This window comes from Carya illinoinensis, chromosome 1 (assembly GCF_018687715.1).
Source record: "Carya illinoinensis cultivar Pawnee chromosome 1, C.illinoinensisPawnee_v1, whole genome shotgun sequence".
NCBI classification, from domain to species: Eukaryota; Viridiplantae; Streptophyta; class Magnoliopsida; order Fagales; family Juglandaceae; genus Carya; species Carya illinoinensis.
In genome coordinates this window covers 658,734-685,100 of record NC_056752.1, presented here as the reverse complement: position 1 = coordinate 685,100, position 26,367 = coordinate 658,734, and the positions used below count along the sequence as shown (strand labels likewise).

At 36.4% G+C, this 26,367-nt stretch overlaps 2 protein-coding genes across 11 annotated transcripts; both read right to left on the bottom strand.

Annotated features, from left to right (window-relative positions):
• Window positions 1-14: 14 nt before the first annotated feature.
• Window positions 15-7,618, bottom strand: LOC122304366 (probable amino-acid acetyltransferase NAGS1, chloroplastic). Of its 3 annotated transcripts, none has more exons than XM_043116606.1 (11): window positions 6,993-7,618; window positions 5,670-5,757; window positions 5,282-5,490; window positions 5,012-5,163; window positions 4,493-4,625; window positions 4,187-4,357; window positions 3,125-3,222; window positions 1,954-2,065; window positions 1,646-1,805; window positions 911-983; window positions 15-274 (listed from the first exon to the last, which is right to left on the bottom strand). In XM_043116606.1, exons 1-11 carry the CDS (start codon window positions 7,356-7,358, stop codon window positions 124-126), a joined length of 1,713 nt encoding a protein of 570 aa, XP_042972540.1. In that variant the 5' UTR covers window positions 7,359-7,618; the 3' UTR covers window positions 15-123. The 3 variants fall into 3 exon arrangements, with proteins under 3 accessions (XP_042972540.1, XP_042972550.1, XP_042972531.1); XM_043116616.1 differs by having other exon boundaries at window positions 4,187-4,324; XM_043116597.1 differs by having other exon boundaries at window positions 4,187-4,625; window positions 6,993-7,614.
• Window positions 7,619-9,678: 2,060 nt separating this feature from the next.
• On the bottom strand, window positions 9,679-26,245 carry LOC122304304 (acidic proline-rich protein PRP25-like). 8 transcript variants are annotated; one of them, XM_043116491.1, is made up of 9 exons: window positions 26,064-26,245; window positions 25,811-25,879; window positions 25,600-25,680; window positions 25,357-25,494; window positions 19,023-19,106; window positions 17,232-17,315; window positions 13,055-13,169; window positions 12,648-12,717; window positions 9,679-9,968 (listed from the first exon to the last, which is right to left on the bottom strand). In XM_043116491.1, exons 1-8 carry the CDS (start codon window positions 26,131-26,133, stop codon window positions 12,687-12,689), a joined length of 672 nt encoding a protein of 223 aa, XP_042972425.1. In that variant the 5' UTR covers window positions 26,134-26,245; the 3' UTR covers window positions 9,679-9,968; window positions 12,648-12,686. The 8 variants fall into 8 exon arrangements, with proteins under 8 accessions (XP_042972425.1, XP_042972432.1, XP_042972468.1 ...); XM_043116498.1 differs by having other exon boundaries at window positions 25,357-25,491; XM_043116534.1 differs by having other exon boundaries at window positions 25,357-25,420; window positions 25,600-25,673.
• Between the last annotated feature and the right edge of the window lie 122 nt (window positions 26,246-26,367).

Below are 26,367 nucleotides of genomic sequence, written 5' to 3'. Positions count from 1 at the left end.
CATTTCGGAGAATCTGTCCAAAGAAAAGGTTTGTAGAATGGTCAGATTGATGAATTAGGGATCCGGAGTGATCTGATATATCAGAACTTCGATTCAAATGCATAGTGGAGTAATTGAAACGGTTCAAACGACTGCCTTATCAAGGATAACTCTACATGAATCAGGTTGCAGTTTCTTCATATAATACTTGGATTTGCGGGATAGATTGATCTTTTTTCTCTTCTTCTCTGGTATTGATTCAATTGAACATTCAGAGAAACCACGCCTCACAAACCTGTAAAACAAAAATATTCATCTTCCAATTAATGCATGTTTCTTTCACTATGGAAACACCGGACATCCCTGATGAGATCAGATCTTCCAATTATGTTTTCATTTGCAATGAAATGTACAATTATATGCCAACTAATGAAGTTGTAACAGTCAACACCAAAAGTCCTCTCTATTATGAAACAATTCTAAAGAGAATAGCAAACAAAGTTACCCTTTCCTCCAACTCCCACATCAGTTGCACAAAATAAAAATTGAGCAACAGCAAACAAAAGACAGGGCTTTTGTTAAGATCCCACAAAATGTAAAACATCCTATAATACCATCTCCAAGAACAAGAATGCTCCTCCATTATTTTCCAAGAAAAATGGGAAAACTTACGACTCTCTTACAATATTTCAAATGGAGGGCAGTTATGTAAAATCAAAATTATTTTTAATGAAGTATCACAATAAATTTTAAAATAGTTGTGAAAGAATTATAGGTGTATCATTATTTTTTTCCACACCAGCAAGTTACTATCAGTAGTTCAACATGTTTGATCGGATCCATTGCAATTTGATACGATTTTGCATTCATCTATGAACCTTTTTCCAAGCAACAGGTAGCAATTTCAAGCAGCAAGAGGTTGCAAGCATACCAATCTGCAGTTTGTGTTGTAAGCAAGAAGAGCCTCTCCAATCCGAGGGAGGATGCCTTTTTCTCAATGTAATCTGCAGATATTTGCTCTAGTTAAACTTGCAGACAAAGGTGTCCATAGCAGTAATATGGTCATAAATTACCTTCCCACCTCCAACTAACATGCATTTTGGACCTCGCATTCAAACTATCATAACAATTTTTGGTAGTTTGAGATTGCAATGTGTCTTCTTTTATAGTTTGATATGCAAAATATAAAATGGCTGTTGACTGGAGGAAAATTTAAAACAACCCCTGATACTACCATCAACCAGGAGTCAAATGATATCATGTTGTAATTTTCTTTTCAATATAACTAGAAACATATAATTTTGTGAATTCATACTGTCAGGTTTCATCTAAAGACATGAACAAGAGCACAAAAACATGCATCTAAAGCCAGTTTACCCGTGAAATATAATTGAGCAGAAGCACTTGATGCGAGCAGTTAAATAATTTTCCCTTCTTCTGTATTTCAATCTACAACAACACTGGTTTGGGGCACAACTACACTAGTTTTAAAAAGAATGATCGATCCTGCTAAGTTATTTTATTACTCCTTACACAATTTCAATCAGAACAAGAGACTAAATACCACCAAAATAAAGAACAAAAACCCACTAATATCTTGTTACTTTTATGGGTATATCTCAGAAGTTTCAAAAGCACTGCAATACAGGGATATTTGAAATCATACCTAGTAATTTACCTCCCTGCCCTTGCCCACGGCTATCAGGAGAAACTGAGATGGCAGCAACCTCTCCACACCTCTCTTTGAAGAAAGGAAAAAGAGCAGCGCAAGCAATTATCTGACTTTCTCTTTCCACAACGATGAATAAATCCAATGCTTCAAGAAGCTATTGACACAAAAGAAGTGAAACACGAGAATGATATTTCCAGTTCCAGTGAAACCCGGATTTCTCCAGTTTTAACATTGATAACACCACCAGCAAAAATATACTTAAGACCTGTTGATTAAATATATGAACAAGCAAGGGCACCGACCTCTTGATCAGTCCGGCAAATAAGTATGCCACATTCTTCCAAAGGTTGCATAATTTGTCTTATACTAGACAGATCTTCGACCCTAGCGATCCGGAATCCTTCATAAAGGTCACTGATATAATTCAAAGCACATGTTAGTGGATGGAATGAAGAACAGCATAATGAAACAGTTGTATCAGGATTGCATCATTTTAACTAGAAAAGTCAGCTGCATATATTTAGCAGAAGATTCGATGCCATCTGGAGTACAACTTCTGAAAAGGGTATAATTGCCTGGTAAAAATAGCTTTAAAACAATTAATATTGCAGAAATATTCTGATTTGTTGTGTAAATTGTGTTGCACATAGACTACAGTCTCGTTATTGCTTAACTTTAGTTCTCACTGGCATTTAAATAGGAAACATGCAGATAACACTAAAACATACTTAGTGCTTTAAAATTTCCAAAGAAGTCTATTCAAGAGTGAAAGCTGAACACTTGTATAAAGCTCCCCATGCTAAACAAATCACGGATGGATAAGTAATCTGACAAGTTAACAAAATAAGATGCGGCATAAATCCCAAGCAAAGCTCTGATAATAAAGAAAGAAAAGTCAACCAGTAAGCACCGATCATAAGGGAAAGTTCCACACACACTGACAAACTGTTGTTTCAGTAACTCTTATTCAGGTTTAATTATCAAAATGATGTCTTGGATTGAAGACAATTGGACCACTTGGGTCAAAGAGAGAAAAGAAAAGGACCAACTTACAAAATAAAGGTTTGCCAGGTTCCGTGATCGGAAAGACCAAAATAACTGCTAATCAGATGCCAACTTGCCATAAAGGAAAAAGGAAAAAGGAAAAGGGAAAAGAAGAGATGCACTATGTTTGCAAGGAATAAAACCCACAAGGCTGGCTTCAGGTGAAGGAAGGCCATAAGCCTAATGAATACTCAGGGAAGGGCAACGGTGCAAATGCTGACAAAACAACAAGAGCAAATTCAAACCACAACAATGGGCCACATGGTAACCTAAAAGAATGCCAATCAAAAGTTCACCAGGATGCCAATCGACCAACTCACAAAATCTTGAGAAAATTCACTTTGTAGCTGATCATCACCATCTAATTAATCAGCATAGGATGGTGTGTCATAGTTCAAGATTAAGAGTTTCCGAAGATGATAGTCATACCTAGCCACCATGGTCCCCGTGCCATTTCTTGTAAACAATTCCAAGAATAAAACTGCATCTACAGTGCCATCCAACAAATGAACTCTTTTAACACCTGCCTGCCAATAAAGAAGAAAATCATGTGGCAGGGTGCTTGACACCAACATATAAAGCAGTTGAAGTTCAAGATAATTGAGGGTTGTCAGGAAAAGAGCTTTCCAGGACCTGAGAATTTGATGAGCCATTTTTCAGAGAAACTAAACGCCATGCAATGCACATAAACATTAATTTGTTATAAATGCAATACGAAAGCATAAGGATATTTGAGAGGATGCTAAGTATTGGCAAGGCAAGACCATTGCTACCCTGGAATTGTGCATGTGCTGTACTAATTACCAGATAGAAAAAGAGCATGAATATCCATATTTAAGGAGTTATTACACAGAAGTTACACTCAGAGAAGAACAATCCAAATTGATTGTTCTCTACTCACTGTATACCGGATCTTATACATTCATTCAAATTATGTGATTGATTGTAGTCCATCCTCAGTCCTCAGCCACAAAAATACTCATAACTAAATAGGGGTTAACAATAACGTATTGGTCTAAGATTAAGGGAGATGAGAGAATTGTTTTTCAAAGAAAAGAAAAACAAAAAAAGAAGCATCGACTGCACTTGGAGGCTAGGCAAGTTCCTCCATCTTTAGATATTTGCTCCAGTAAAAATCATATTTCAAGGAATCCAATCTCAAAATATGTATAGAGATATGATTTTTCCCAAATTCTACTTTTTCAAAGGTCATTTATAACTTGTATTTGTGAACTTTTTAATTATTTTATTTTTCTCTCGTCTTACCACAATAATTTGGTCTTTCGTCCTTTTCATGTGTTTTAATACCTGGCAAAGCATTGATATATACTCATATTCTTAATTTAAAATAATTCTTATCTTAACGGCCCCCTTACATTAACAAATATCTTTTCTAGAAAAATAAAATAAGTTCATGACCTTCAAGACAATTCAGAACTTAGAGATAGTATCCATGTACAGCAGGATAAAGCAAACAGATCTAGGATTTACCCTGCAAACAAAAGCTGCAGCAGCCAATTCTGAGAGGCAACCATTTAATTGACCTCGCCGCTCGTGACGTCCGATAACAAGATTTTGTTCACCGGTCCCAACTCCAAGTCCATTCCCGTTGTCAAAACCAACACCGTTCTGAAAGGTTACATTACGTCTTTTCCCATTAACCTTCACATTATGCGAATAATGCACAGCAACATTATGATCGTTATGTCCAGGAGAACTGAGCCTGAGATCCTCTTTACCAACAGCTTTCAAATAGTTGGAAGCTTTGTCATTTTGTTTATTAGCACGTTTACATACCAACGTGTCTGCTTCTTGAAGAGTCAAGTGGCGAATAACACGCCGGTTCTCATCCAGAATTTGACCATCTATGATGCAAATAAGCTTGTCTGCCCCAATAGCTAATGCACAAGCCGTTGCAACTTCATGCGAGCTAAAATTTACAACAGCATAACGCATTGATAATCGCTAAATAAATACACTTTTAAACATTTTTCAGTTGAATTATAAATCTATTTTTGAGTGCGTTTGAATTTGGGTGGGGGTTCGAACTTAGTGAGTAGGTAGGTAGACTATAGTTTACATGCAACCAAAGTATATTTAGTTTAAAAATGGCACATTTCTCACTAGACAAGACGCCAACTATTGCGGGTCAAAGCGACAAATGAAACAAAGATTAAAATGATCGAATCAGGTGGGAGAAAATGGTACATAATCGGCAACAATCAGATCAGGCCGAGGGTGTAAAAAAAAAAAAAGTAACAATCAGAAGAGACCGAGCAATATTCGAGGCTAACAACCAAAAGCTAGATAGCATACTTGCAATTTAGAACTTCTCCGGAGCTGGAATGGCCCAAATTGCATAATATAACTATACAGCCGGCATCAAGTCTCTGGCGCATGCGAGAAGCATCAACCTTCTTAACTTCACCTGTTGCTCCATAATCGACGCCATTGACAACTCCTTTTCTCTGCAATTGAAAAGAGCAAGCCTTAGACTAATAAGAATATTACACTAGTAATTTCAGCATACTCACAACGGAATTGGGGGTGTCTCTGGAGATTGTATGAAAAAGCAATTAGTCTTACCTTAGCTCCAAGAAAGTTACCACTTTCAACACTGATACCGACTTCATGCCAACGACTACCATCACCATGCCGACGAATGTTGCATATGGAGGGTCCAGGAGAAAGTTTTGCTTCTAGCATCATTCGAATCCCTCCTGCCGCTTCGACTGCTGCTGTTAGAGCTTCAGAGTCAGTTATCCTGTATCCACCAACAAACTCGGGCTCGCTTCCTGCAAGAAGTACACATACAACTAGTCAACTGCTATCTAAGCATTTCATGAGCGTGGGACAAAAAACATGAACATACCAAAAAGACCGAATGATATCGCTCAAATTGAAATTTTAAGCCCAAAAATGTCATATGACAGTAAGAAGCATGATCTTCGAAAGTAACAAGGACTTCACTGACCTCTCTGCTTCAAAAGCTTGTTAATCTGCACAGTTGTCTCTGGAACAATCACGAATCTTATACCCAGACGATGAAGAAAAGCAATATCCTGCTTGGGAATAAACGATGATGTAACAATGCAGCCGACCATATTAGTGAACAAATATAGCTCGAAAGGGTAAGATATTACTTATTAGGGATCTCATCCTCTGGATCGCTAAATCTGGGCCAAATTCCCTTGGCCATGATAGGAGCCCGTAGCTTGTATAGAAAGAAAATCAAGAGAAAACCAAGAAGAAAAGGGTATAGGGAAGATCTCAGGGTCTAATTAATGCCTCGGGCAATGTATAATCTCAGTCCAAACCAGCCATAAGGCATCTACAAATCTTGAAAAAAAAATGCAAATTCTTGCAAGGTAACTATTCATCAGTTTTGGCTTGCAAAGTAACTTACGACTATGCTTGCCAATCAAAGAAATTTTAAATATATATATATATATATATATTTTCCTTTTCAGTGCATATATCAAATAACAATGCTAAGATTAAGTGGATATATAATCCAATTTCATAAATTTTAATACATGATCAACTTATAACAATGTTGAAAACTTGGATGATAATACGTAGCGGCAAAGAAAATTAAAACTCAAATTAACTTTGAAAATCCAAAAACTACATGTGCTAAATCACGAAAAATGAGACATGTCGTAAATTCATGAAACTCCACGTACGCGCGCGTTATTATATGTAGTTCTTCTTCCGCCGAGGCAATAAATTAAGAAGGGGTTCATCTGTGCGGCCCCTTGTTTCGACGTACGGTAAACTAACTATATACATATATACATATATATTATATATAAGAGATATATATGGTAAGAATCTGAAGCTTAAAAAAAGATGGCATGTGTACGTGTGTGATATCTGTCGGTTCAGGTTGGTCGGGCTTGCTGAACCCCACAGCTCCAACGCCTCCAAGCTACAGTTCCAATCTTAAACTCGCTTGAATTAAAAATTACAAAAGACTAACTGTGATTTCGTGCAACCGCATGAGTTTTTATATATAGGAAAAAAAATAGTTCTCAACTTAGTGTGAGACTCCGGGTGTCTTCCATACAGATGATGGATTATATATGAGGAAGGGTTAAGCACAGGAAGGTGCTTAGGAATTTCCGAATTGCATGGTCTGGGTTGGGGCTCAACAGTGCCCCGTCCTAAGCATTAAGCATCGGTCATGCTAAAGACCATCAGAGAGAGAACTATATCAATATGTGCGCGCGTGTGAGTGAGAGTGAGAGAGAGAGAGAGAGAGATCTACAATTAGATAGACAGAGAGAGTGAATACCTTGAGTATGGTATCCAAGAAATTAGGAGAGTCAAGAAGTTCTCCAGAAATGACCACAACAAATGTGCTGCCTCTGTGCATATGAATGTAAGGCTGAGCTTCACGGAGGCATTCCACGAACCTCTTGTCCTTCTCTGAGATTTCATATCCTTCACCACCACCATCTCCACGTTTCACTTCAACCTCCGGCCACCCGTACCCTTTCACCACCAATCTTGTCAGTTTTCTTTTAATTCCCATCCCCAGCACACAAGGTTTAGAAAGCCTTTCAGTACTACTACTTCTCAAGCTATGTGAAGGCCAGGCTGCTCCATGTCCACGGTCTTGCAGGCAAGCCAATGGCCTTGAGCTTGAAGTGGCAGCCATTTTTGTACGTAAAGAACTAAGAACCAGAACTTAAGAAATTAGCTAGCTTGTTAAAACAAGTCAGGTATTAATTAATATGGATGATCAGAGGAACAATTTCTTTCATGAAACGCGGCAAAACGGTGGCGTCAATAGATGGGACGAGCAAGTAGGCCAAAGAAAAAGCATAAGTTATAGCGTACAAGTTGGGAACCACCAGGAGGCCTGTTCTTGTATATCAAACAAGTGGGGCGGGTTTGATGATGTGGAAAAAGGTCGATAGTGAGAGCCTGAGAGGTGGGTATGAGTTGCCTTCACTGATCATATTCTTTTCTTTGGTTTTAACTTTTTAATTAAGGAGTGCGAAATCATCAATTTAGATTTCAGTATTACTCAGAACCCACAATATATATTAATCTAAAGAGGCGCTAGCTGCTGAGACGTTACCCACAGAAACAAGTGGTGATTTTATACATTAATACGACCAATTAGATTACAAGATAGCAAGTGGCATGTATGTTATGGTTCTTAATCAAATGGCATCTGCAGTAGATATATGGGGTTTGGACAAATTTTGAAGTGTATTCCTTTGTTTATATGATAGCTTTCAACACGTCAAAGAATTTGTCTTTCTACGATGTCATGACCTTTCTTTTTTCAATTATCACGATAAGAAGTGCCCTTTCGGAATTATGATTAGATCGTTTGTTCAATTATTATGATAAGAAATGCATCTTTATGAATTATTTGGACTTCCTGTTCAATCAGGATAAGAAATCTTATCCTTTCGCCAAACCCTTTTCTAGCTAATTGTGCTTGGCTATTTTCTGCTAGAATTATTAAAAAAAAAAAAAAAAAAAAAAACACTGCCTATCCCCATAACAAAAGCGACCAGTGAGATATATATATATATATATCTTTTGTTTGGATTGGAGTATTGACAAAAACTTCCAAAAATTTTGAAGAGGGAAAAAAGAAAAGATAAGATCAAAGAATATATATATATATATATATATATACTAGGTGGGAGTAACGTGCAAAGCACGTTTGTCTAATTTTATGAAATGATTATTTGTAAAAAATAATATATATTTTATAAAAATTATTGATGTCACTTAATAATTTAAGGCATATTGGAGAAAATAAAAAAATTAGTTCAAAATATCATATAATCCAATACATGTTTATAACATCTATAATTTTAACAAAGATGTATGCGAAAAATTTAATAAAAGTCTAATACAAACGGTAGTTCAAAATATGTGTCGTTTGATGTTTATATTATAATTCATCAATTTATGTCATCCTGTAGATAATCAATAGAGACAACATTGAAATTCTTATTTTGCTGTTGGTTGAGTCGATCAGGGACAACACAAAGTTAAAACATAATCTTTTTATAAAATTTGTGGTATAATATTTTCTATATATAGCATATATATAAATCATAAAATATATTTTGAAATTGTTGGCCGAATTTACTCTTTTTTGATTAGCTCAAAGATCACGGCCTTTGTCACGTGCCTATCATAGCAAGCCTACGTATGGAATATGACTTAGCGGAAGCTACGTTCTACTACCATGGGGAAAAAAAAACACTTGATTAAACACACTTGTATTATATATTATATGAGATTTTTAAATTTGGAATACTCAATAATCTGAGTTAATGAAACGTATAATATATGTATATTATACTTAGGGATTCACGTCTTATGCACCTAATACACGTGTATATGTTAAGGAGAAAGAGAAAAATATAATAACTAATCTTTAATTACTTATTATTATATAAACTATTAAATATTATAATTATTGAGATTAATAAATCATATAACAATATTGAATGATATCTCTCTCAACATTTATGTCTTCATTTTATGTGCCAAACCGTTAAAACAAACGGTGTTAACTTTAACGGAAAAACAAGAAAAACCGTTAAAACAAGATTTTCTATTTCATACACACTTTTTATATATAGAAGATATATCTTTTGAGAATCTGTCTTGGTATTATACCGACCACAGGGTGTGTTTCATGTGTTGGAATCATAACTTGAAACATGTAGCCCCAAGCATTTTGCTGATCATGGATATCATGATCACCCATTATTACCTTTCAAAGCACATGACCACATTTCATGATTATGCTTCCTTTGTGCTGGCGAAAAAATTATCAGCAATTAATGTTTCTCTGTTTAGATAGAGCAAAGCAGATTAGTGATTCGACTATGTGCAAAGAGATTTCAAGTATGCTTAATGAGGCCCGCAAGTGTCAACAATGTCTTCCGAATTGGTTCATATATATAGCCTTGCATATAAAAATTACATTTAACATTGAATTAGAATTACATATAGATCGATCTTTATTTCAATAACATGAACAAAAACTTCATCAAGTCGGATCCTTACACAATATTGGACAAGCAGAAGGTTGAAATTTGCATCGATTTAAGGGGGAAAACTTAAATCTCTTAATGTTGCAATATTGTGCTGTTCCTATTATATATGTATAGTCTTCTGGATTTTTCAGACTGACATGAAGATCATATCCTGTGTTCTCCTAGTACTGTTGAATTTAGCTAAAGAAATTCATCTCTCATGTGAATGGTCGAGAAGTCCACACATGCACCTACATAATAGAATAAATTGTGGGACAGTATTATAAGTAAAATTTTTCAGATACCCAACACACTACGAGAAACAAAATAAAGTAAAAGATCCAAAAGCCCGACGAAGCTTAAATAATTGGTTTTTCTCCCACTAGGAAAGCATTCCATTAATTAAAGGATTTAAGATACGTGGAAACGGGTGTAAGATATCCATAACAATCATCGCATTATAGTAAGTACCAAGCAAGAAGATGTAAAAAACAAAAAATAGGATCCCAACAATGCAACTACAAGACAAGCCAAAGATTAATTATTTTATTCCATTTAATATATTATTTATGAGATTGATTTTTTCCAATTATTTTTACGTTCAATGATCTAATGTTCTTGCTTTATATCAATTGAGAGAGATATAATTCTTGATATGAGTTCAATCATATTTTTTTGATGATCTAAAATAGTATTAATTATTTGAGAGTCTTGTAAGGGGATTTTTCTCCCAAGTTAGAAGCCCAGAGTATAGGCCCAAATACAGGAGAGGCCCAGGCCGATCGAGGGACCATCAGCCCATTAAGGGGCCCCGGACCTTAGAGTAGAGGACTGCCTACAAATTCAAAAGCATGAGAAAACCCCCACAACAAAAATAAGGGAAACACACCACCTGGATACTCCCTGCAGGGTCTAGTCTCACGTAGCCTTAAGCGAATAGGCAAGTAGATATCATAGAGAGCCCTTGATCCTCTGACGAATAGGGAAGGGAGGATCGGATGGCGTGAACGTGAGGGATTAGCGGGAGAGGGAGCCTTGTCGCATTTATTGTGCCACCTCAGGGAGCCACGCCACATTAAATAAACTTACTCAAAAGACTGCTGAGGGGACACATCCTCCTGACCTCGAGCGTGGGTAGATGATCCCAGAAATTGGGTATAAAAGGTGAATCCTCAACTTCTAAGAACTCTCTGAACTCTCTGAACTCTCTACATACTTGCACTAAACTCTAAGATAGTAAGATGATACTGACTTTGTCATCGGATACTTTAAGACCCGAGTTGCTGAGAACCCAACCCAAAGGCATGCGAAACACAATGTTAACAGTGGCATCGTTTGTGGGATCTTCATAGCTTCACGTGTCCTTCATATGCATACAAGAACCCATTCTCAGACAACTTGGTGACATGAGGAGGCAACATCAATAAGCATGAAAAGCTAGATTAGCAGCAATGGAGCAACTAGTGGAAAAAATGACTACCAAGATGGGTGTCCTCTGAAAGGAGAACGAATTGCTTAAGGGAACCACTAATGAGGCCGGACACGACGTAGAACCCAACAATAGTGAACACGTTGGGTCCAGAAACACTGGAGGAGAAGGTGACTCATAGGAGGAGATGAGGAATATGCAGAACAAGTTGCGTAACCTCAAGGAAAAATATAAGAAGATGGCAAGGAAGATGAACACCTCGTCATTAGTGGACCAGCTACTTACCAGCATGGGCCTGCCATACAATGAAGAGGTGATGACAGTACCCTTACCACCAAAGTTATGAGTCCTTCTCATGTAAATGTATGATGGGACCAGGGACCCGCTTGAGCACCTAGAAACATTCAGGGGACACATGACCCTGCACCGTTTCCTAGGAAAGATGGCCTGCAAAGCCTTCTTGCTGACTTTGAAGGGACCAGTGAGAGTGTGATTTGGTTCCCTAGTACTCGATTCCATAGATAGTTTAGGGGAGCTGACCCGACTATTCCTTACATAGTTTATAGCAAGTAGGAGAAGAAAGCGCCTTACGGCGTACCTCCTCACCATCAAACAAGGGGAGGATGAGAGCTTGAAGGCATACCTATCTAAGTTCAATAAGGAGTGCATGACAATGGACGATCAGGATGAAAAGATCTCCCTTGCAGTGCTCTAGGAGGAGTATGGTCGCGGTTCTAGTTCATGGTAGGGCTGGCTAGAAGAACCACTGCCACATTATGGGAGTTCATGGATCAGGTAGACAACTTCATCAATGACAAAGACACGCTCCACGCTCTCACAGAGCTGAGGAGGAAAGAACTCGAGCCGGCGGATAAAAAGGGAAAGGCCTCAGCTAAGGGCCAAACTCGTGAGAGGGAGGAGTGAAGAAACCCCTTCAAAGGGCTTGGGATTTTGGCTAGACCGATTAGCGCTCGCCATCCAAAAAGACAACCGCTAGCCTATCCAAGAAGACAACTAGCCAACTTGCCACTACTATACTTACTACTATTCCACCACCTACAACACAGAAGATTGCCACTCCTTAAGAGGAGGATGGGACCCGGCAGATAGGCAAGCGCTGAGGTATCCTTCCGCTCGCTGGCCAAAGCAAGTGTGGAGGTGGCAGTCCTGGGAAGGCCGAGGAGGGTAGAAAGTCCATAGCAAAGGAGAACTGAGTGAAGGCCTTCACACGGCCACCCCAATGATCGCACCAGCAAGGACCCTAGCTGAGGGAGATCAAGACCATCGCATGGGGGTTTGCCAGTGGAGATACGACCTCGTCCGGGAGAAAGGCACATGTCAGGGAAGCTCGATACCGAGAGGATTATAGATCATTTTGGGTTTAATATTCCTTAACTCATATCCTTACATCTTCCACTGCATCACTTTAGTTTTAACATGTATACATGAAATGCTTGTATAATGCTCCTTGATTGAGCAATCATGAATACTAAATAATTACCACGGCTAGATCGTTGATCGAATGATGTTCTTGTTAAGTTCAACCACAACATGGTGAAAATGCCGCTAGACTGCAAAAAGCAAATACCCATGTGTCAATTTTATCAAATTATCATATTAATTAGTTAAATATTTAATTTTAATTCATAACAACACATCTTAATTATCAATAGTCCATCCTGATCTAAGTGACAAGTGCTATATCAGTGACCCATGTTTGTTCACATTTTACAGGACAACATATATATAGAGTATATACACCTTAATGCTACGCAAGTTGGAAACTCAAATACAAGAAAAAATATATAGATAAATAAACCCATTTTGACTAAATGCAAACTGCTATCACAGTAATAGAGTTAATATATGTGTTTTTCTAGAGAGAGAGAGAGAGAGAGAGAGAGAGACCATTTTCTAATGCAGCTAGTCTCTTTCTTAGAAGGAGATAGGGCAACTGATGAAAGAGGGTAACCGGGGACAGGGCCTCCGATTGGACCCAGAGGATCTTCCAGATGCTTTATAACTGTCAATATCATCGTATTAAATAAACAATAACTATCATCAAAGAAAACTAAAAGTCAACATTACACAACCTAACTTTACAACAACTACCACCAGTACAAAACACAAGTGCCAAAACTCAAACTTGATCATGAAGATTAGGACCTTCAACTGAAGGAGAATATGCATCGGTAATAATTATCCTTAAATAAAACAAGAAATTTCCATCATTGCACAACCCAATTTACAACTACCAATCTACTAGAAGTGAAATTTTTGATAGCCTAAACACCTACCTTTATCCAAAGAAGGAGAATTTGTTGAAGGTTTTCCTTTCTGCAGATCTCCTGGTAAAGTTTGACATTGGACAACATTCCCAGTTGGAGAACAAACACAATCCGAATGCACTACAAGTATTACCATTCATGAATTGAACAACTATCACCATCTAATACATAGTTTCATTCAACAACAAAAAGATTATGATTCTACCCATCACCCCATGATTCTACCAATTCTACAATAAACTAAATCACACCAAATTAAATCTTAAAATGGAAGATTCTAAATCCCTAAAATATGAACCATAAACTCTTTAGAACTATAATATTAATCTTAAAACCTTAAGATATTTTCTAGTCACTATCTTGGCAATTACTCTTTTTTTTTGGGGGGGGGGGGGGGGGAGGGTGGGCTACTTCAAGATGTTGCCAGAGTTTGAAGGAATGCACTAGGGGACAAACCCCCTTCAAATGCGTTACTGGGATGACCATTCATGAATTGAACATCTATCACCATCAATTATACATAGTTTTATTGAGTAACAAAAAAACTATGACTCTACCATAGAGTCCTGATTCTACCAATTTTACAATAAATTAAATCAAACCAAATTAATCTTTTAGAAAGCAAATTCTAAATCCCTAAAATATGAAACATAAACTCTTTAAAACTCTAATGCTAATTAATTTAAAGAATTTTTTAAGTCAATATTCCAGTAGTTACTTAGGGTGGTGGCTGCCACTACAAGAAGTTGCCAGAGTTTATTGGAATCTCATGCCAGGTCACCAGCTGCCAAAGTTTGCTAGAATTTGCTAGATTCAAGTGCCCAGTAGCTACATTAGTTGGTTTTAGTTCTAATTGTGTTTGAGCGAGCATATTTTAATTATGATTAAAAACCCCATTTTACACTAGATTTTGATTTAAAATTTTTAAACAACCTAATTTAATAAAATTACCATTTGTAGGAACTTGAAATCAATGTCTCAAATTTCATTATGGCGATCATTCAGGTTGAGTACTGGAACGAAATATCTTGATACCATTGTATTTCAATGTATAGTTTTGAGATTAACTAACATACATATATATATATGGAAGAATATTTGACGATTTATAAAATGACTATACGTTGAAAATATTAGAAAAATAGAGATATTAGTGTCAAAATATAATATTAAAAAATCACAAACTTGAGTTGAGAGGCAAAAAAACAAAGAAAAAAAGACAGCAGAAAGATTAATAAAATTAATGATATTAAAAAAATAGAACGAGGAGACATTTAAAGTTAAAAAAAATTATAATTATATACGTATATATCTTTTAGATTCTAGAATTAATTAAATACCATATATATTTAAAATTTATAAAAATTCTATCCAAATTAAAAAAAAAAAATTATAAAATAGCTATTAAAACAAGTTGGAACATAATAGGGCCTGAAATGCCGATTTTAGCTAGAATGATAAGACTTTGACCGGAATGGATTAAACGGGTCAGAGTTTGGAACAAAAAGGAATGAGGAGGTATAGAATACCAAATATTGCACCAGAATGAACAATTCATACTAAAATGACGCAATAGAAAGAAATTGAAGACTATGCTTGAAAGCAAAAATCACATACCTGCAAGTAGGTGCAAAACTATATGTAGATTTGTTTTTGGGACAAAAGTTGATTTTTATAAAAAGAATTTGGGGCCTCAAAGGACAATCTACTTCCTCCTGCCTGCAAGCTTAACAAGATCACGAACACAATTTGTAAAAGGTAAACCTTGGATGCTATGGTATCTGGGTGGAGGAGAATCCTTCTAATGCCATCCGAGTATTATCACTATTTTAAACAAATAACCTAATCACTATTAATAATTATCATTAAATTAAGAACAAAAACTCATAGGTACATAACCTACTTTACAAGTAGAACTACTGGAAGCCAGAACTCATATCTTGATCATGAAAAGTAGGACCTCCAAATAGGACCTCCATTAATTGAACATTTATCACCATCAATTATACATAGTTTTGTTGAGCAATAAAAAGACTATGATTCTACCACAGCGTCATGATTCTACCAATTCTATGATAAACTAAATCACACCAAATTAATATTTAAGAAAGAGGATTCTAAATCCCTAAAATATGAACCATAAACTCTTCAAAACTTTAATGCTAATTAATTTAAATAAGTTTTTTAGTCACTATTCCAACAGTTACTTAGGGTGGTGGTTGCCACCTCAAGAAGTTGCCAGAGTTCATCAAAATCTCACGGCAGGTAACCAGCTGCCAAAGTTTGCTAGAATTTGTTGGATTCAAGTGTCCGTTAGCTACATTAGTTGGTTCTAGTTCTGATTGTATTTGAGCGAGTATACTTTAATTATGATGAAAAATATGATTAAAAACCTCATTTTACACTACATTTTGATTTAAAATTTTTAGACAACCTAATTTAATAACAATTACCATCTATAGGAACTTGAAAGCAATGTTTTAAATTCCGTTCTGGAAATCATTCAGGTTTAAGTATTGGAATGAAATATTTCGATACCATTATGTTTCAGTATACAGTTTTAGGATTAACTAACATTTATATATATATATATATATATGGAAGAATTGAGGATCTAAAAATGCATTGAAAATATTAAAAAAAAAAAAGAGAGACATTAGTGTCAAAAGTTAATAATAATAAAATCACAAACTTGAGTTGAGAGGCAAAAAAATAAAGAAAAAAAAGAGCAGAAATATTAATAAAAATAATGATATTAAAAAAATAGAATGAAGGGATATATCTAATATTAAAAATAAAATAAAATTATATGGGTGTCTTTTAGATTTTAGAATTAATTAAATGCCATATAGATTTAAAATCTATAAAAATTCCATCCAAATTAAAAATACATATAAATATATATAATAGATATTAAAACGATTCGGAATGCAATAGGGCCTGAAATGCTGATTTTGGCTGAAATGGTCGGAATTTGACCAAAATAGTAGAAACGAGTTGGAGTTTGGAACAAGAATGAACAATGAGGTATATAGTATGCCTGGTATTGCACCGGAATGAAAAACTCATACTAAAATGACGAAATATAAAGAAATTGAAAACTACACTTAAAAGCAAAAATCACATACACGCAAGCAAGTGCAAAACTATATATATGTATATTTGTTTTTTGGACAAAAGTTGATTTTTATAAAAAAAATCTTGGGGTCCCAAAGGACAATTTGGTTCTTCTTGCCTACAAGCTTGACAAGATCATGAACACGAATGGGTAAAAGGTAAACCTTGGAGGAGAATCCTTTCAATGCCATCCAAGTACTATCACTATTTTAAACAAATAAACTAATCAGTATTAATAACTATCATCAAATTAAGAACACAAACTCATAGTTGCATAACTTCGCTTTACAAGCAGAACTACCGATAGCCAGAACTCATATCTTGATCGTGAAAATTAGGACCTCTGAATACAATAAATGAAGGATTACTCATTCAAACCCCATCAATAATAACTATCATTAAAGAAAATTAAACCTCAACATTCCACAACCTAGCTTTTCAACAATTACCACTACTACTATTTCTATCGGGAAAAAAAAAAAAAAAAAATTACCACTAGTACAAAACACAAGGGCCAAAACTCATAGTACTTGATCATAAAATTAGCACTTTCAACTGAAGGAGAATATGCATTTGCAATAATTATCCTTAAATAAAACAAGAAATCTAAGTCACAAAATTACCCAAGTTACAACTACCAGTCTGTTGGAAATGAAAATCTTGATATTCTAAATACCTACCTGTATCCAAAGAAGGAACATCTGTAGAAGGCTTTTCTTGTTGTAGGTTTCTTGGTGAAGTTTGACCTTGGACAGCAGTTCTAGCTAGAGGACAAACACAATCCAAATGCACTACAAGCATTACCATTCATGAATTGAACAACTATCACCATCAATAATACATAGTTTCATTCATCAACAAAATGATTATGATTCAACTCATCGCGCCATGATTCTACCAATTCTACAATAAACTAAATCACACCAAATTAAATTTTTTAAAATGGAAGATTCTAAATCCCTAAAATATAAACCATAAACTCTTTAAAACTCCGATGTTGATATTAAAAACTCTAATATTAATTAGTTTTAAAAAGATTTTTAGTTACTATCCCCTCAATTACTTGGATGGGTGGCCGCCACTTCAAGAAGTTGTTAGAGTTTGTCAAAATCTCATGGTAAGTCACTAGCTACCAAAGTTTGCTAGAATTTGCTGAATTCAAGTGGCTGGCATCAACATTCGTTGTTTTTAGTTTTGATTGCGTGTGGGAGAGTATATTTTAATTATGATGAAAAATATGATATGTCAGCTTTGATTGAAGGGTATAAAAACCCTCTTTTACACTAAATTTTGATTTAAAATTTTTATACAACCTAATTTAATAACAATTACCATTTTTAGGAAGTTCAAAGTAATGTTTTAAATTTTGCTTTGGTGATCATTCTCGTTTAAGCACTAGAATAAAGTATTTTGATACTGGTGTGTTTTGGTCTACAATTTTGGGATTAATAAATTCATATATACATACATACATCTATATATATATAGAAGAATTTCTTATTTAGAAAATGAGTCTACTTTGAAAAAAAAAATAGAGATATTAGTGTCAAAAGATAATATTAAAAAAATTATAAACTTGAGTTGAGAGACAAAAAGAAAAAGAAAAAATGGAACAGAAAGATAAATAAAAATAATGATGGGGCATATTTGAAATTAAAAAAATTAAAATTATATAAGTATCTTTTATGTTTTAGAATTAATTAAATATCATATAGACTTAAAATTTATAGCAATGCCATCCAAGTTTAAAAAAAAAAATGTACAAATAACTATTAAAATAGTCTCGAACGGAATAGGACCTAGAATGGCTAAAACAGGCCGGAGTTTGGAACAAAATGGAATGAAGCGGTTTAGTGTATCGGGTATTACATCGGAATGAAAAAATTATTTTTATAAAAACTTTTGGGCTCCTAATAGACAATTTGGTTTTTGCCTGCCTTCAAACTTGTCAAGATCATGAACACGAATAGGTAAAAGGTAACCTTTGGTGTTAGGGTATCTGGGTGGAAGAAAATCCTTCCAATGCCCCATTTATTGTCATTATTTTAAACAAATAACCCAATAAGTATTAATAATTATCATTAAATATGAGAACAAAAACTTGTAATTACATAACCTAGTTTTACAAGTACAACTGCCAGTAGCCAAAACTCATATCTTGATCATGAAATTAAGACCTCCAAATACTAATAAATTAAGGACTACTCATAAAAACCCCATCAATAATAACTATCAGTAAAGAAAACTAAACCTCAATGTCACACAACCTAGCTTTTCAACAACTACCACTAGTTCAAAATACAAGTGCCAAAACTGATACTTGATTATGAAAATTAGGACCTTCAACTAAAGGAGAATATGCATCCGTAATAATTATATTTAAATAAAATAGGAAATTTTTGTCATTGAACAATCCAATTTACAATTACCAATCTACTGGAAGTAAAATTTTTGATAACCTAAACACCAACCTATATCCAAAGAAGGAATAACTGGAGAAGGTTTTTGTTGATGCAGGTTTTTTGGTGAAGTTTGTCCTTGGACAAGGTTCCCAACTGGAGGACAAACACCCTTTGAATGCGTTACAAGAATTACCATTCATGAATTGAACAGCTATCACTATCAATAATACATAGTTTTGTTGAGCAACAAGAAGACTATGATTCTACCATCGTGTCATGATTCTATCAATTCTACAATAAACTAAATCATACCAAATTATTTTTTTAAAAAGAAGATTCTAAATCCCTAACATATGAACCATAAACTCTTTAAAACTCTAATGCTAATTAATTTAAAGAGGTTTTTTAGTCACTATTCTGGTAGTTACTCAGGGTGGTGCATGGCTACCACTTCAAGAAGTTGTCAGACTTCATCGAAATCTCACGGCAGGTCACTAGCTGCCAAAGTTTGCTAGAATTTGCTAGATTCAAGTAATGACTGGTAGCTACATTATTTGGTTTTAATTCTAATTGTGTGTGAGCAAGTATATTTTAATTATGGTGAAAAATATGATATGTCAACTTTGGATTAAAAGGTATATATAAAAACCAGTTTTATACTACATTTTGAATTAAATTTTTAAATAGCCTAATTTAATAACAATTATCATTTGTAAGAACTTGAAAGCCAAAAGCATGTACCTGTAGGCAGGTGTAGAACAATAAAAAGATCTTTTTGTGGGCAAAAGTTAACTTTTATAAAATTTTGTGGGCTCTCAAAGGACACTTTGGTTCCACTTGCCTACAGACTTGACAAGATCATGAACACGAATGAGTAAAAGGTAACCTTGCATGTCAGGGTAACTCAGATACAAGAGGAGAACCCTTCCAATGCCCTACAAGTATTACAACCATTCTAAACAAATAACCCAATCAGTATTAATAATTATCATTTAATAAAAACTCGTGGTTATGTAACCTAGTTTTACAAGTACATACAACTCATATCTTGATCGTGAAAATTAGGACCTCCAAATACTAATTATAAATTAAAGAATATCAGATCAATAGGCTAGACATAAGAAGAATTTCCATTTAAACAAGAAAATCTCGAAAGCCAAAACATGACCTGTATATATATATACTGACCGGCCTTTAACAGGGTTCTCGGCCAAGTGGAAGCGAATACTGATTGGGTTAATACAATTGTGTTAATTAAACAACCATTGCCATCGATAATAGTTTCATTAATTAAATAAGAAAAAAATCCATTGTTGCACAACTAAATTATAAAAAAAAAAAAAACCCAAAAATTTCAAGAACATTTGATGATCAAGTACTAGCTAGCTCGGAACACCAACTACATGGTGATGAATTTTTCCTTGCTGCAGGTGTAAATGTTTGCAAAATCACCACACCTTATGGCGGTGAGTATTTCTTCTATATATTTTCAATTACAATGTGTATAAAAATGGAAAGAATAAATTTATGCAAATTAATCTCCTAGAATTATAGACAACATGTCAAGCCGAGTGGTAAGGAAACGTATTAAGGTAAAGTATCATTGACACCCCTCCACAAGCTGAGTGTCAGATTGGAACAAACATGAAGCTTGGTAAGAAAGAATTCAAAGAGAGGTTGTGAAACACTTTTGGTGAAGAGGTTGGCATCCTGTAGATGAGAGGGCACATATTGAGTGCGAAGTTTGCCAGCAATAACAAGTTCTAAAAAAAAAATGATAATCTAACTCAACATGCTTGGCCCGTTTGTGAGAAATGGGGTTGGAGCTTAAGAAGATCGTACTTTTGTTGTCACATAAAAGAATAGGCTTCTGTGAAATGGGAACTTTGAGATCATGAAGGAGATGGGTGAGCCAAAGGAGTTCAGCTGCAGTAGTTGCAAGGGCGTGATACTCAAATTCACAGCTGGAATGAGAGACAGTGGGTTACTTCTTAGCACTCAAAGAAACTAAATTATTGCCAAGATAAATAGAGTAGCCAGAGGTGGAACGGCGAGTATCGGGACAATCGGTCCAGTTAGCGTTAGAGTAAGCAACGAGGGCACCAGAAACAGTAAAAGGGAGAAAAGTAAGGCTAAAGTGAAGGGTGCCCTTGACATAACTTAAGATGCACTTGATCTTAAGGAAGTGAACTGTAGTAAGGGCATGCAGAAACTGACTGATAGAGTTAACAACATGAGCAATGTTAGGGCGAGTGATGGTTAAGTCTGGAGGGCACCAACTAGAGATTTGTAGTGAGTGGGGTTTGAGAAAGCAGGACCATCGTTAGTTAGATTCTGAGAGGCGACCATAGGAGTGCGAACAAGCTTGCTATCAAGTAACTAGGCACGAGTCAGAATATCCCGGGCATATTTTAGCTGACTGATAAAGAGACCATCAGTAGTGAAAGTAGCTTCCAGACCAAGAAAGTAGTTGAGAGAGCCCAAATCCTTGGTGGCAAACTCATAATTGAGCTTGCCAGTGAAGCTGTCAAGAAGAGAAGAGTTGTTGCTAGTAATGATAATATCATCAACATACAAGAACATATAAATAATGTCAGATTGCCGATGAAAGACAAAGAGAGAGGTGCCTACACGGTTGCAAGAAAACCCAAGGGTGAGAAGAAAGGAACTGAAGCGCTGAAACCAGGCACAAGGAGCTTGTTTAAGGCCATAGAGAGCTTTCTTCAACTAACAAACATGATTCAGGTACCAGGGATCAATGTACCCAGGAGGCTATTCCATTTTCAGTGAGAGTATCGTTGAGAAATGCATTCTTCACATCAAGTTGGTGGAGAGGCTATCTGTTGGTGACAACAAGAGAGAGCACAACACGAACAGTAGTAGCATTAATAACAGGACTGAAAGTGTTAGTGTAATCAAGACCAAGTACCTGAGTATAACCTTTGGCCATAAGACGAGCCTTGAGTGGCTCAATGGATCCATCAGGCAAATATTTGATCCAAAACACCCATTTGGAACCAACAATATTGGTGTTCGCAAGTCGAGGGACCAAAACCCAGGTGTAATTATGTTGTAGAGCTTGAACTTCTTCATCCATGGCAGCAAGCCATGCAGGATTCTTAGCAGCAGACTTGAATCATTTAGGCTCAGTGAAGGCAAGAAGAGCAGAGAGAAGTCCAGAGGAGCCTAAAACACTAAGATTCGCCGGATGACAAGTCTTGAAAATGCCAGCTTTAACTCGAGTTAGCATTGGATGAGAACCAAACGGAGGAGCAACGTCAAAAGCAACATGAGGTGGTTGAGGCTTCGGAGGCGGGGAAGAGGGACCTACAAGAGAGTCAGAAACCTATAAAGACTCATCCACTGGGTCAGTACAAATAACACATGGGGTAGATCCAGATGGAGTAATAGGCGGGAATTGGTGTAGAGGAGACAGTGAAGGTCGGTCAGTATGAGGCAGGCTTGGTTAAAGGAAATTCAAAAAATTGAGAGATGAAGAGGGCTGGGCCTGGAAGCTATCTCTGGAGGGAAAGTGGTTTTCATCAAATTGGACATGGCAGGTGATATAAAGACTGGAGGTGGTGGGATCAAGACAGCGAAAACCTTTATGGAAAGGGTTATATTCTAGAAAAATGCAAGGGGGTTGCAAGGGAAAAATTTGTGAGACATATAATCACGCAGACAAGGATAGACATGACAGCCAAAGGGATGAAAATTCTCACAATTTGGGAAAGAACCATAGAGAAGCTCAAAGGGAGACATACCTCCAAGAAGCGGTGTGGGAAAGCAGTTGATGATGTATGCTACAGTGCTGAAGGCGTCAATCCAAAAGTGAGGAGAAAGGTGGGAATGGAAAAGGAGTGCTAGGCATGTTTCGGTCACATGTCAGTGTTTTCTTTCGATGTGGCCATTTCTGGTAGGTGTATATGGGCAAAAGAGTTTATATATGGTGAATACCTAAGGCGCTTTTGAAGCGATTATTTGTAAACTTAGCACCACCATCACTTCGAAAAATTTTGATGCAGGTGGAATGTTGGTTATCCACAAGTTTTTGAAAGTGAATAAAAACGTCGTCAAATTCAGATTTTAATTTTAAAGGATAAAGCCAAGTAAAATGGGAATAATCATCAATGAATAGCACATAATAAATAAATCCCAAATTTGACTTAATTGGGGAGGGACCCCAAATATCGCAATGAATAAGATCCAACACATGAGATGAGCGACGTTCATTACGAGAATAAGGCAAGCGATGATTATTTGCAATTTGACTTGTGTCACATAATGAAAGAGAAGGCAATAATGAGGTAAGATAGAGATGGCAATTTTTATTTAAAATGAAATAACATAATGGCTCACATGTTCAAGATGAGCATGTCATAAATCATATGAGGCATGAAGAGCCTTATTTTTAAGAACAGAAATAAAAGCGGAATTTCCATGCTCCAGCACATATAAGCTGAAATCTCATTTACTGGTTGCCACCACCCTTCCCGTTTGACGATTCTGGATAGAGAAAAGGTTATTAGTAAATGTAACAGAGAGAGGAAAATCATATGTTAATTTACTAATTGAGATGAGATTTTTTGTGAAACGAGGAACAACTAATACATTCCATAAATCAAGTGTTGGGGTAGGAGAGATGGTACCAGTGTGGGTGATTGGTAGGGAAGCATCATTCTCGACAATTACACAATCCTTACCTGTATAATTATTTGCTTGATCCAAGTGGGAGATGTTTGGTGTCATGTGGGCTGAAGCCCCTGTGTCTAGGTACCAATCACTGGGCTCGGGCCCATTAACTGAACAGGAGGCGTTAAAAGCCTCAGCAAGATGAGCTGTGTTGCTAACAGCTTCTCCTCCCTGTGCATGCCTCTAGTTGCATCAATCCGCATAATGCCCTTCCTGTTGACATATTTGGCAACGTGGTGGACGACGTCCCTGATTGTTGGAGCAGCCATTGCCGCAGTTGGAAGAGGAGTTCTGGCTCTGTTGATGCTGATTGAAGTTCCTGGAGTTGGGAGCATTGAGGACCGCAATTGGAGGTTGTGAAATCAGTAGCAGGTGGGGATCCAGAGGAGTCAAGAGACTTTTGGAAAAGCTCAAAACTTTCAGCCTTAGAGACCAAATTGGTGAAGGGAGGCAGAGGTGTTTGCGCCATTTGAGCGGTGGAGAAACTGGTGAACTTTGATCCTAGTCCTCGGAGGAACCAATGAACTTTATTAGTGCAATCGACGGGTCTTCCGATGGCATGGAGTTGATCGCAAAGAGCCTTGAACGTCCGAGCATACTCTATGGCCGAATGTGTCCCACATTTCATCAATTGCAAATCGTCCTTGAGACGAATTTCTCTAGCCTTTGATTGGTGACTGAAGGTATTTTCATGAGCTAACTAGACCTCATGTGAGGTGGAGAGACTCAGCACCTCAGCCATGGCTTCCTCCGTGAGGAAGGAGAGCAAGAGGCTCAAGAGGTGCTGGTCAGTGTTCTTCCATGCCAAGTGTTTGATGCTTAGTGTTTGAGAGCCAACAGGTTCAAAACGTGGAGGAGGAGCAAGCCTGCCATCCACATGTCCGAGGAGTTCTTGGCTTTCAAGGAGAGGGAGAAGCTGGCTTTTCCATAGGAGATAATTTGAGGAGGATAGTTTTATGGTCACCATGTGAATCATGGTGTTGAAAGGGAGAAGTGTGGGTGAGGTGTTTTCAGTGGCCATTGAAGCAAGGTGAATCGATGGAGGTTAATCCGAAAGGGTTGCTGATACCATGTAAAGGTTTGCAAAATCACCACACCTTATGGTGGTGAGTATTTCTTCTATATATTGTCAATTACAATGTGTATAAAACTGGAAAGAATAAATCTATACAAATGAATCTCCTAGAATTAAGGACAATATGTCAAGCTGAGTATTAAGGAAACGTATTAAGGTAACGTATCCTTAACAGCAGGGATCATCCTCGTTACGTTACGTACGTTGAGGGGATCACCTTGGAGCTAGCTAGGAGGATCATGATCTATTGGGTTCCCTATACGACCATTATTATTGAACTAAACAAGCAACCTCATCAACAATTTTATATAGTAATTATCATTAAAGAACAGAACCTCGTCATGATCACTCATCAGTAGTCTTGCTAGTTTTACTACAACAACATGAACAAACTACCGATCGATCGATGGTAGAAAATATTAATATTACTAGAGCCAAAACACCAACCTTGATGATGATGATCAAGACGATCGAGGATCGACCTCCAAGTACTAAATGAGAGTTATAAGAATCAATAATAATTATATATCTTTCAACAAGAAATTCTCATGATCACTACTACACAACCTACCAAATTTCCTACTACCAATATATTAGTACGTACGTACTGAAAATTTCGAAAGTCAAGACAGCTACCTTGATCTGGGGAGGGTGGAGTACGTACTGCATCCTTCGAATTCCCTGCTTGCTGCGGGTATCCCTGTGCAGGAAGGCGACTGTTGGTAGGGCTACCAGGTGGAGTACGTACTGCATCCTTGGAATTATACCCAACTACTATTGCCATCGACCGGATTGAACCGATCATAAACCCATCATTATAAATATATATTTATCAACTAACCTCCCAGCAGTAGAAATTGCGAAAGCCAAAATACGTACCTCCATCAAGGGGATCATCAGGAGCACCAACTTGGGAAGGATTGCCTTGCTGTGGGTATTCCGGTGGAGGGCGACTGTCCCCTACAAGTATTACCATATTAATTGGATTTATTAAACAACATGCATAGACTTGTCATCGCATGCACAACCTAGTTTATAAACAGCTAGCTAACGATGCATGGTTGAACATGCAAGTGCTGAAACGCGGTACCTTGGTCAGGAAGTGGAACGCCAGAATTGGGATAATTAGCATTCTTTTGATATCCGCGGCCTACAAGTACTAACGTCATATTATATAAATATCCCTCTCGCTAGTATCTATTTTAACCGTACAAAAATATATATATTATTCCAGTTCTACAAGAAAAAATTAATTGTGAATAGTCACAATAAATTAATCACAAATTTTTTATTTTATTTTTATTTTTGTAGTGTAGTGTCGATTAGGAAGCCACAACTCGTACCTTCATGATGATGAGGGGAATCATGAAAACTATTTGGAGCTGGATGTTGCTCGTTGTGAGCATAACTCATGATCTGATCTCTTTACGAAGAATCGGCCTCTTTGTCAACGAAGAAATGCGGCGAAGGTTGAGATTGAGAACCTGAAAAGAAGTTTTTATTCTCACAAGAGAACTAAATGTCATGTCTACTAACTATTTGCAGTCAAATTATATATAAAAAAGATAGTGTAATCTAACCGCATATATATGTGCCTTCAGAAGGTGGTGAAGAATACGATGCTGTCCAGCTTTATGGAACAATGAA

Bases quoted from the DNA above. Each gene is read 5' to 3' on its own strand.
- LOC122304366 (XM_043116597.1), bottom strand. From the start codon at position 7,358: ATGGCTGCCACTTCAAGCTCAAGGCCATTGGCTTGCCTGCAAGACCGT. The intron at 3,223-4,186 runs GTAAATCCTAGA...CTTTATTGGCAG, and splicing joins CTGCAGCTTTTGTTTGCAGG to GCAGGTGTTAAAAGAGTTCA. The intron at 1,806-1,953 runs GTCGGTGCCCTT...TTGTGTCAATAG, and splicing joins TTTGCCGGACTGATCAAGAG to CTTCTTGAAGCATTGGATTT.
- LOC122304304 (XM_043116491.1), bottom strand. From the start codon at position 26,133: ATGAGTTATGCTCACAACGAGCAACATCCAGCTCCAAATAGTTTTCAT. The intron at 19,107-25,356 runs GTAGCTGTCTTG...TTTGTCCTCCAG, and splicing joins TCCACCCTCCCCAGATCAAG to TTGGGAACCTTGTCCAAGGA. The intron at 12,718-13,054 runs GTCTCTCTCTCT...TGCTTTTTGCAG, and splicing joins ACTAGCTGCATTAGAAAATG to TCTAGCGGCATTTTCACCAT.